This window comes from Bactrocera latifrons, unplaced genomic scaffold, assembly GCF_001853355.1.
Source record: "Bactrocera latifrons isolate USDA-ARS-PBARC rearing strain unplaced genomic scaffold, ASM185335v1 scaffold_172, whole genome shotgun sequence".
In the NCBI taxonomy this organism is placed as follows: domain Eukaryota; kingdom Metazoa; phylum Arthropoda; class Insecta; order Diptera; family Tephritidae; genus Bactrocera; species Bactrocera latifrons.
Genome location: NW_017535208.1, coordinates 235729 through 246291, shown reverse-complemented (window position 1 = coordinate 246291; position 10563 = coordinate 235729). Strand labels below are relative to the sequence as shown.

General features: G+C 37.9%; 3 protein-coding genes across 3 annotated transcripts; 1 reads left to right on the top strand and 2 right to left on the bottom strand.

Moving 5' to 3' along the window:
* Nucleotides 1-220: 220 nt before the first annotated feature.
* Nucleotides 221-1143, bottom strand: LOC108967026. Its single transcript, XM_018930236.1, has one exon. The coding sequence runs from the start codon at nucleotides 927-929 to the stop codon at nucleotides 570-572; it is 360 nt and encodes a 119-aa protein (XP_018785781.1). The 5' UTR covers nucleotides 930-1143; the 3' UTR covers nucleotides 221-569.
* Nucleotides 1144-3303: 2160 nt separating this feature from the next.
* LOC108967029 (cuticle protein 19-like) lies at nucleotides 3304-3956 on the top strand. Its single transcript, XM_018930240.1, has 2 exons — nucleotides 3304-3382; nucleotides 3480-3956. Exons 1-2 carry the CDS (start codon nucleotides 3371-3373, stop codon nucleotides 3696-3698), a joined length of 231 nt encoding a protein of 76 aa, XP_018785785.1. The 5' UTR covers nucleotides 3304-3370; the 3' UTR covers nucleotides 3699-3956.
* Nucleotides 3957-8846: 4890 nt separating this feature from the next.
* Nucleotides 8847-9504, bottom strand: LOC108967025 (cuticle protein 16.5-like). The gene is made up of 2 exons (XM_018930235.1): nucleotides 9420-9504; nucleotides 8847-9349 (listed from the first exon to the last, which is right to left on the bottom strand). Exons 1-2 carry the CDS (start codon nucleotides 9429-9431, stop codon nucleotides 8927-8929), a joined length of 435 nt encoding a protein of 144 aa, XP_018785780.1. The 5' UTR covers nucleotides 9432-9504; the 3' UTR covers nucleotides 8847-8926.
* Nucleotides 9505-10563: the final 1059 nt, after the last annotated feature.

Below are 10563 nucleotides of genomic sequence, written 5' to 3'. Positions count from 1 at the left end.
AGCAAAACAAAATTGTAGAGACACAGACACAACATATCACATTCGATACCTTACTATATACGCAAGTGATATGACAAACCTACTATATATACACACATGGCTCTGCAGTTAGCCCAGAAGTGAATAGAGTGAGGCTATTAAATTTGCGAAACGAATTTTTAAATTAAAATACACAGGAAAAATTATTTGCACGACAACACACAATTGAGTACGCAATCACTTGGCAACAACAAAAATACGATTAATTTTATTTCACTTTTAAATTTAATTTAACAGATGTAATTTAGTGGAGAAGCAAGATCGCTGCACGTTGCTTGATTAACAACAATTCGTGGCGGTACCGGTCAGCAGTTTTAATTTCATTTGGAATGGTGCTAGCGACCATGGTTTGATAGATGATAATTTAGATGTAGTTGTAGTAGGAAGTTGGTTTGTGAGCACAGCAGGCAGCGCCTCTGGGGAGCAACATTCGTAGCAGTTATTGTTGCATGTTGCTTTAATGCAACCGGTGGCTGACGCTGCGGTGCAACACGGTGGGCAGCTGTCTGAATTCTCTTGTTGGTAAACGGCTAAGCGGCAGTCGGCGCAATCGGGCGCGGGTACGCGGCGAAGTGCTGCACCATGAGCCCATTGAAGCTGCTGGCGAATGGGGCAAATGCCGGTCGAAAGACGACAGAAGGGAAAGCGCCGCGCGGCTGTGGCGCAGCAGCAGCCAGGAAGGGAGGGCGCACGCCAAAGCCTGGCACTGGCGCACTGGGCGGAACAGCAGTGGCAGCACCGGGTGGCGGCGCACGGTGTTCCGGCGGCACATCGATCGTCTCCGCTGCATCGGCGAAATTCCCCGGCGCCGGACTGGCTGCAACACCACGCTGCAGCAGCAGCAGGAGCGGCATCAGCAGGACTATCAGCTGTCGCATGGTGCTCGACATTGTCGAATTTCAGATAGCTTACAGGTGTCGGCTGCTCTTCACTGGTTTTATGCAGCAACTTCTTTATGTTCTTATGCGTTTTGTTGTTGTGATTATGATGAGTTTGGTATTTATAGTTGGTATCGTCGATTTTCGTATGCTGTCCGTGACGATTTTGTAAATGTAAAAAGCTTGCAAAATTAAGCATTTTTTATATGGTTTTGTTCACTCTGCGCTTTCCGTGCGACTGGAATTCAATGCGAATGTAGTCAATGAGAAAACCTTTTGCCAGCCAAGCCAAGCCMAGCCAATAAATGCGCCAGCATTCAATCAAAACAAAATGAAATTATACGAAACAAAACAACATAAATAAATGTGTTTTGTAAGCAATCATACAAACGCACATATGTACTTGTATGTATGTCTGTGCATATGTGATTTGATATCGGCTTTTAGAATTTATACGTAATACTCATATTGATACTCAAACCATACGCTCAACTTACCTATATAAATGTACATATGTATATATATATATACATATATATGTGGGTGGGTATGAATGTTCGTATGTAATCAGTGGAAATTATGCATACATACTTACGCTTATTACTACTTGGCTCTGTTTTCTCAAATCAACATTCCGTGCGTGTTCCTCTGATTTTGCGTTTATGATTTACTACTTTTCTTTTTATTTAACCCATTCGAGGCTGGTTTTAAGGTTCTTTGAAGTTGCGCTCCGCATTCATTTAAAATGAATATGTAAATAGTTTTCAGTACATTGTTACACTAATATTTCACTTTTACGAGGAATATTTCGTCTACAAACAAAAATAAATCAACCATTTGCTGTACCCTTGAACTTCGTCACCTACATGTTGTTTAGATGATAAAATTGTCTTATAAGAACTTTACGAATAGCTTCACGCAAAGCACTCTAATTGTACTCCCTTTTGACAGTTTGGATGGTCAGAAGAAATTTGGCGAGCACCACATCTCAATAACCGAAAAAATAGTTAATTTATAATTAATTAATAATAATTTAGATTTTTGACCTGATTTGACGTATTTTTTCGGCTACGACTCACTTTTGCCATGATATTCGTTCGAATCATCTTGGAAATCATATAAATGCTCATCTGATCACGGGTAAGAGCAGCAGAAGATGAGGTATAGTGAAACTGGCAAACGGTATTGGGGCAGAGGACGGGACGCATATACAAAGTTCCAGTTCTGGGTGTTTATAAGGAGTTTAATATGCTATAGAGTAAGCCTGACACATTTTTTTTTTATTGAATTGAAAGAACCTTTATTGTACTCTGCATAGGGAAGTTGGTAACGCCCAGAAGGAAACATCGAAGGCCTTATGAAATATATGTACATACATGTATTCAAATGATCAATATGGCGACCTAATTTAATTTAACCATTTCTGTCTGTCTGTCGGTAGGTCTATACTCGATCCAGACTCTCAGTTTTTGAGATATCAAATTGAAATTTTGTCATAACCGCCGATATCGGACCATTATAGCATATATGCTCTATCACTTTATACCTGTTTCAAATCCGAGTTCGAAAGTTTCTATTCTAAAATCCCCATATGCTTTTAATAAGTTCGCTTGTGCCCCATTCCAGGCAATATGTGTTGGGTCTGTCATAGAACATTTGACAGCTTGGTTGCGTAGCTATTCAACTAGGTAATGTAGATATTTGTTACTGATGAAGCTTTATTGTCTAGAACGAATGAATATTTTCATAATAGACACGATTCGTTAATTAGGTATGCACAACGTCAATCGCGGCGATTACTCAATAGCCTTTTTATAACGCATAGGGAAGGCTCGTACGTGTGCTGAGTATGCTAACTGGTAAGTGACCGATTGACTGATTGATTCAGTGACACATAGGAAAAATGCACTGATCTACATAGAGTTCACAGCATTTTCAGAGTGAAAACAAAAGTGATGATGTTACAATGCTTAAATAAGTTTTTTGTTACACTTTTGTAAATACCATAAAACTCGGTGCGTTCGTAATTATTCCAAAGCGATTTCCTTGAGCATACTAAATATTGGCTCCAGCTCAAAACTCTGGGCGTTGGCCCGGCATTGGCGTGTTATACTAGGCGTTTGTGACAGAATTGGCACAAATTCAAGTAAACAGTCAGCTGTGCTCGATACATACTTATATACATGTATGAAAATATATATTTTTAATTTTTTAGTATTATTTATACTATGAGGACTCGCTATGAATTTTTAAGTGCTGTAATGGCTAGTTCCACAAAAGTGGCAGTGAGAAATGTCAGTAGGCCGCAATTGCTTACAAAGGGTTTCAAAATGGAATTATATTGAGAATTTTCGAGTATAAAATACGTAGAATTCGTTGGTGGTGTCATCAGTTGCACTAGAACAACTTGAAGTAGTTAACCCATAGCACAAAAAATAACTAAATATAACACAATGTTGAAATTCGTAAGTGTTGAGGATAATTTGTAGTAAATTAAATTTAAAATAATATTATTAAATTTTCCATGTCAACAAAAATATTTGCTACTTTTCCCTCTTACAGCTCGCCATTTGCTTGTTCGCCCTGATCGCTTGCGTTGCTGCCAAGCCAGCGGTTATTGCCGCACCAGTGGCCTACACTGCCGCTTATTCGGCTCCAGTAGTGGCCGCTTCCCCCTACACCGCTGCGTACACGGCCGCCTACACTTCGCCCTACGCCTCCGCTTACTCCTATCCCTATGCTGCATACAGCTATCCTTACGCCACCGCTTTCGTGCGTTAAGCCACTTCTCGACAGCACAATAATTGACGAATCAAACGTTTACTGATATGAAAATTGTTTACTGACTTATTTGCCTACATACATTCATACCATATATGTTATGTTATTTTGTTGAATTTTTAACTCTAATTATTCTATACTCGATTTTACGCTATATAGAGAAGAGTTTTAGCTAACACTTTCATTTCCACCTTTAAATCTTATCGTTTTTTACTTTTCACTTACACTTCTTTTCTATGTTATTATATAAAATAATATGCAGGAAAAAAATTTTAACAAAATTTTAACAACATATTAAAATAAATAAATTGTCACAATTAAAAAGCGTGCTTTACTAAATTCTTATTGCTATTGGTAGTTATGCAGTCTCACAGTTATATTAGAGTCAGCATTTATTGCGATATAATATATAATAAGGGGACTGCTTTCTTCATGTTCAAGTATTAAATAAAAGTATGGTTTTTGTACTCGTATTCGAATACATCTACGAAGTAACATATTTCATTGGTGGGTCTTTTTTTATGGACAGTCACTCTAGATTTAGCTTGCCTTGTCATCCTCATCATTTATATACATATAACTGTGGACAAAAAATAGTAAGATTCCTTAATTTAAATTTCGCGTGGAAACCCATCCGTCAAAATATTCTTTGCTTAAGTTGGTACGACTGTCAATAACATCTGTGTCGGATGTCACATCAGAATAATCATTAGTGTTTAGTAAACACTTGCCTTTCTGAGGTACATAAAGTATAAAGTATATTCGTCGTTCTTTACGATAAGTGAAATTATTCAACAAAGAAATTGCGTTAAATTTTGGACGCGAAATCAAATTTCTGATGCCAATGTTTCGGCAGAATATTGGAAGAGGCTTTCGCTGATAATTGTTTGTCGGGAGAAAGTCTTTTTGTACAAAGTGGGTCAAGAACGCGTTGACGAGGAACCACGTCCGGAACGGCCCTCAACATCAACTGATGATCAACACATCAATAAAATAAACGAATTGATAAGGCTTGAGAATCGACGATTAACAGTCATGGATCTTACTGGCATCGTTGGAATATAGGAAGGTTCAGTGAAAACAATTTTGAAAGAACATGTAGGCCTAAGAAAAGCGAATCAAATCACCAATTTTTTTCGAGAAACAACGTCGCGTTAACGTAAGTTAAACAATGTTCGCCGACTCTTAGCGTGTCATGAAACTTAATATTACAGTCGATGAGTCTTGGATCTTTGCTTACTACCCAGAAACAGATCATCAACCGGCCGAATATCGTGGCAAAGATGAGGCGGGAGTTATGGGCCGACAATTATTGGGTTTTGTGTAATAATAATGCAACATCACATGCTACATGGATCCTTCGTTGGTTTTTCTGCCAAATTTTCAATCAACATCGTCCTGATGACCTGACTAGCAGAAACAATATATTTCATATTATTATTTTATCACACTATACGAAGTCTAACTACATTACACTTTTATAGATATAGTTCCCTCGCCAACCTTTATGTGTATATAAAGTCGTAATAAGGAAGATGGTTTTCAAAAAGAAAAAAAAATTGTTGGCATTGGAGAGATAGCAAAGAATCTTAACCCTCTAACAGGCAAAACTAAAATCGAGGGCAGAAAAGATTGGGAATTTTTTTCTCGGATAAATAGGCTCCATAAACCTCAAAAATATCATCATATGATTTGTTTTAATTTTTTTGTGCTCGCAGGTGAGAATAGTCTGAAGCCCGCCTCACAATTTACATTTTCTTTTTCCACCATCTTTACGAAGCCAAGTGGGAAATTGATCATACTGATCAAAACGGATATCCGCGACTGGATGTTCTGCTCTTTTCCCTTCGTTAAATTTCTTTCCGGCGGGTGTTGATGGTGTGAAACTTGGCCGACCAGCGGGGACGATTGAGTTTGTAAGCTACAAGACCAGCAGCAATTTCTTCACGGAACTCGGGTAACTTTAACAGCTTGTCATCTTGTGTAGATAGATTGTTATTGCAATTTTCTAATGCAGACGTCGATACAAAATATATGAATTTGTCACAGCTATATCTACGAAATCGTAAAAAAGGTATGATAACGACCCATAAGTCCATCCATTAAGTCTACTCCCTCCATATGGCTATTATATTCCCGTATAATTTGGGGGCAATCTACTTCTATATGCTGCTTTTGTTTTCTATCGCTGAATGGCTGAATACCAACGTAAGTTGATGCCAATCGCACTGTCTTGTTGTCTTTCCACAAAACCGTGTTAATATCGACACCATATTCAGCCCCAACGTAATCAATTGAGTATCCTCTTTCTTCGCTCTTTACATCCTTATCCAAGGGATGTTTGCATTTTGGTATTCGGTTCGCTCGTATCGTGCCCAAGCTGTAGATGCCCCTTGGGCGTAAATATACCAACAAAGGTAACGATGTATAGAAATTGTCGAAGTAGAGAATGTGGTGAGCAAAATCAGGTATTGTTTGTGATAGTCGTACAACTGCATTTGCAGTACTTCCAAGATACGGCTGACCTGGTAAAATGATGTTATCGTTATAGATTTCGCAGCGATAGGCAAATCCAGTGAAGTAACACAAGACGAACAATTTTAGTACCCTCTTGTGTGGCTTATTTGGCATATACGAGTATTGCCGAAGATGATGTTTTAATTTTGTGCTACACATTTGCTCATCGACGCAAAGCGAGCAGGCTTTGGACCAGAATCGAACCGGTTGTTGAGTTCATCCAACAATTTTCGGATACGAAACAAGGGATCATATCCTGGTTTACCTTTTTCAATCCTCTCGCTTTCATCTCTAAACTTTTTATCGCCAAAAACTGTTTTACAGTCATTGATTCTTGAATTGGAGTGAAAGCATTTTTACCCCAATAACTCTTCAAATTCGGATAACGGTAAACGAACATATAAATGAGTACGCCAATGTATTTAAAAATTCCTTCAGCGTCGATCTTTAACTGGCTGTTGACGTTTTCATAATAAGCTGCTCGATTTGTTTCTTCCACAATCAATAAAACTAGTTTTTTGTAAAAAAGTAGCAGAACATTTCCATCGGTGTGTCAAGCTTTCTGATTTGGGGTGGTAAGCATGAGCTGCCACTGAAGGCCACTTCATTCACATGCAAACGTATATTTTTGATTCGCCAAATAATATTTAAAAAATCATTTGCACTTTTCGAGATATTTTCAATACCTATAAAACATTTGTTGTCGACTGAGGAAATCAAGTGCAAACTTTGAATGAAAAACATATACCTGAACCTGTAAAACCACAAGAAGGGGGAACAACTAAGGGAACAGTAGTTTCCTAGATTGGTAATGGAGATGGCGGTCTTTTTTTGTTTTGAAATGTATTGCTGCCAATGACCTTGCTGCGGTAGAAGAAGATGCTTCAGGTATTTCAGTAAGCGTTGATGATCCTACAGGTATATCATCAATTCAACTTATATTCAAGGACATATCGGTGATTTGTATAAATGAATCAGTTGCTTCATTCATTTCCCGAATACACGCCGAAATAGCGTGCTCATCTTCCGGAGAGATTTCATTAGGCATATAATCGCGGTCGTCCAATTCATCGTCACTGTTAAAATCACTATCAACCGAGTCAATTTCAACTGATTCCATTAACTGGAGAAACTCTTCATCACTAAGTTTACTTAAGTTAAATTTCCTGCCATTTCTGCGCTCCATGTCTTAAAAAAAAATAAAAATATAAAAATACTAGCAATCAAAGAAATATCTATAAAAAATTTCGCGTAAACAGGCAAGGCCGCCCTCAGGCGGTCTTCGTGTTTGTGTTCTTAAAACTTGAACTGCTTTTTATTTTTTATTAGAAAGTATATTATCTTAAAATAAATTAACTTACTTAATAAAAAAAAAAATTCCTCCGTATGAATATTTCGATAAAACACTTTTTATTTAAATTTTTAAAATTTTGAAATCGGAGCTGTAATTAATTGACCTATAACACTGAATTTCTGCATTCAACTAACAATAACAACAAAACGAAACGTCATAATACATTTGTTGATTCTAATAAAATATGAGTTGATGTATTATCTAACGGTTTTTATAACAGTTGCAGACAACACCAAATTTTCTTAGGAATTTGTGACAATTTATTAAAGGCCGCCTCAGCGCGGTCTTGCCTGTTAGAGGGTTAATATCTCCAGTGTAACTAATTTTGGTTAACGTTTCAGGTATGAAGCGTGCCAATGATAGACTCGTACCAAAATACCTGAACAATTTGCAAAAACAACGTTGAGTAGAATAGAGAATCTCAAAAAAGATATTTGACAATGTAGCTGAAGACCCTACATTCTTAAATCGCATCATTAGTGTTAACAAGGGGTGTGCTTATGAATATGGCATCGAAGCTGTTCAAAAATCTAGCGACTGGTGCTGTATTGAATTGGAAAAAACCAAAACTCGCTGAAGGCACTGAAGGCCATCACTATCTAAGCTTTGGTATGCTTGTGTTGACTCAGGACTCTATTTTGAATGTGATTTGTATTAAAATATATGAAAATGTAGTCTCATCTGGACCAACTTTTATCAGATATTATATATACTTGTATTAGAACAATGATAAAAGGAGTTAAGTTCGTATTCAATTCATCTCATCTACCACAGAAGTCAGGTTTCGCTTGACGATTAAAGACAATCCATTAATCAGTCAAATCTGTTGTGCAGACGTAAAATTTTCTAACTGACTCAGGTCTTTTCGAGAGGTATAGAATTAGTTAAAATTTTTGAAAAATAAACAGTTGAAGCCAATAAAAAATTATTCGTTGAAATAACTGTTGCAGTCCGAAGGAATATCTGGTCTGGGGACACTGCAAATATAAATTAATGAACGAACCTCAAGAGAACCTGGACGAAGGTTTTGACATAATTGTAAACTATAATCTGCGGTTCCGGCTATTCTTATTGATTTGACATTACCAAAAAGACATTCTTTCTAAAAACCAACAAATTTCTAAGGAGATAAGGTTTATTATATTGATTTATATCCAGATGAAGGAGATTTTCTTCACATATACATAGGTGCGTCTTGATTTCTACACCATCTTTTAAAAGCGAACCTTACCTAAAACCCAACTCTTATACCTTTGAAATTCGAATAAGAAATTAAATCAGTTCGTTAAATTTTTATTTTTATTTTTGCTTTATCCTCATCGAATCAAATTCTATCGTCCAATCTCTAACTAAAGACTTATTTCTTCACAACTGGAACAGCAGCGATTGCTGGGGCTGCGGCAACTGCGGGAGCAGCAGCAACGACGGGTGCGGGAGCAGCGGCAACTACTGGAGCAGCTGGGGCGACGAAGCGTGCGGCGGGAACTACGGCTGGAGCGGCATATGAGGCAACATATGGAGCAGCAGCATAGGCAGCAGGGAAGGCAGCACTGTGTGCGACGCCATGAGCTGTGTAGCTGCTAGCGTAGGGAGCGATGTAGGGCGCATAACCTGCGGCGTAGGCGAGAGGAGCGGAGTACGCAGCGGCTACAGGCGCGGCGTAGGCAGCAGCAACAGGAGCAGCGGCCAGAGGAGCTGAGTAAGCCAATGGAGAAGCCAGGAGCGCTGGTTTGGCGGCACCGAAGGCACAAGCGAAGAGGGCTACGAAGCAGAGAGCGAACTGGAACGAAAAAGTAATATTAATTTTATTAACGAAACTGGTCAGTAATGCACTTTGTCTTATTACTTACCAATTTGAACATTTCGTTAAGTGTTTTTTTAGTGGTTTTTTTCAAAGACTGAAATTCTTTGTGCGCTTACAGTGCGACTGTAGACGATTATGTGGAGTTGGTTGCCTTGGTTGGGCTTTTATAGGCGCCGCACGAGATATTGCTCATTTTTGGCAAATGAACCGATAAATATTATACATAAATAAATAAATAAAAAGTGATTTCAAAAATTCCTTCTGATTTTTTATAGCATGAGCAAATGCTAGTTGCATATTCACAAGTCATTTCGCCACTCGAATTCCCCACAATTTTTTGCATTTAGCTAATTCCAAAGGTAAATTGCCAAAATTCCAGCGCTCAAGTGAAGAGCATAAAGCCAAAAATGCAATGGTAATCAAAGCAGATCACGTACTTGGCTATCCACATACGTGTCTATGTGTGTGTTGACGCTAATATTCACGGCCATCTGTCGTGTTGAGGATGGCAGCGGCTTTGCTCGCTGGTAATCGCGCATGCGCCAATACAATTTTTATGCAAAACACCTCTCCTTACCATTTGCAAATAGCATGTTTATGCTTGTTGTTATTGCACTTGGTTTTTTGGACATTTAACACTGTTTAACTTTTTACCTTTGCTTGACAAATGGAGCATGCCATGATATATGTCTGTGCTTATGATTTAGGTACGCCGCTCACGTGATACATTGCAAAGCCTACGCACCAGCTGATAGCGTTCAGTTTTGCAACAACAACAACTGACTTCTGTTTAGCAGAGTTTAAAAATTTTGGCACGTGTAAAGTAGAGCGTTCTTCCAATAGTTGAAATGATATTAATTTCCTAATTGGACACAATTAAGTCCAAGCAAATGCCTGTCACAATATAAGTATATATAGTATAACGTACGTGATATATGTATAGTATATAGAGGATATACATTTATTTATATTAAAAAAGAAATAAACATTCACCTCGGTTGAACCGATGCTATAATACCCTTCACAAGCACTTATTTCAGTTTGTGTGGTATTTTATGCTATTATGATGGGATCTGCTCAAATTCTTAGGAGATTGTACCGCAACTAATAATAATTGCCTTAAAAAATAACTCAAATTTTGTGAATATTTTTTTTTTTCTATCTCGTCAAGCACTTTACTTGATTTTCTG

Bases quoted from the DNA above. Each gene is read 5' to 3' on its own strand.
- LOC108967026 (XM_018930236.1), bottom strand. From the start codon at position 929: ATGTCGAGCACCATGCGACAGCTGATAGTCCTGCTGATGCCGCTCCTG.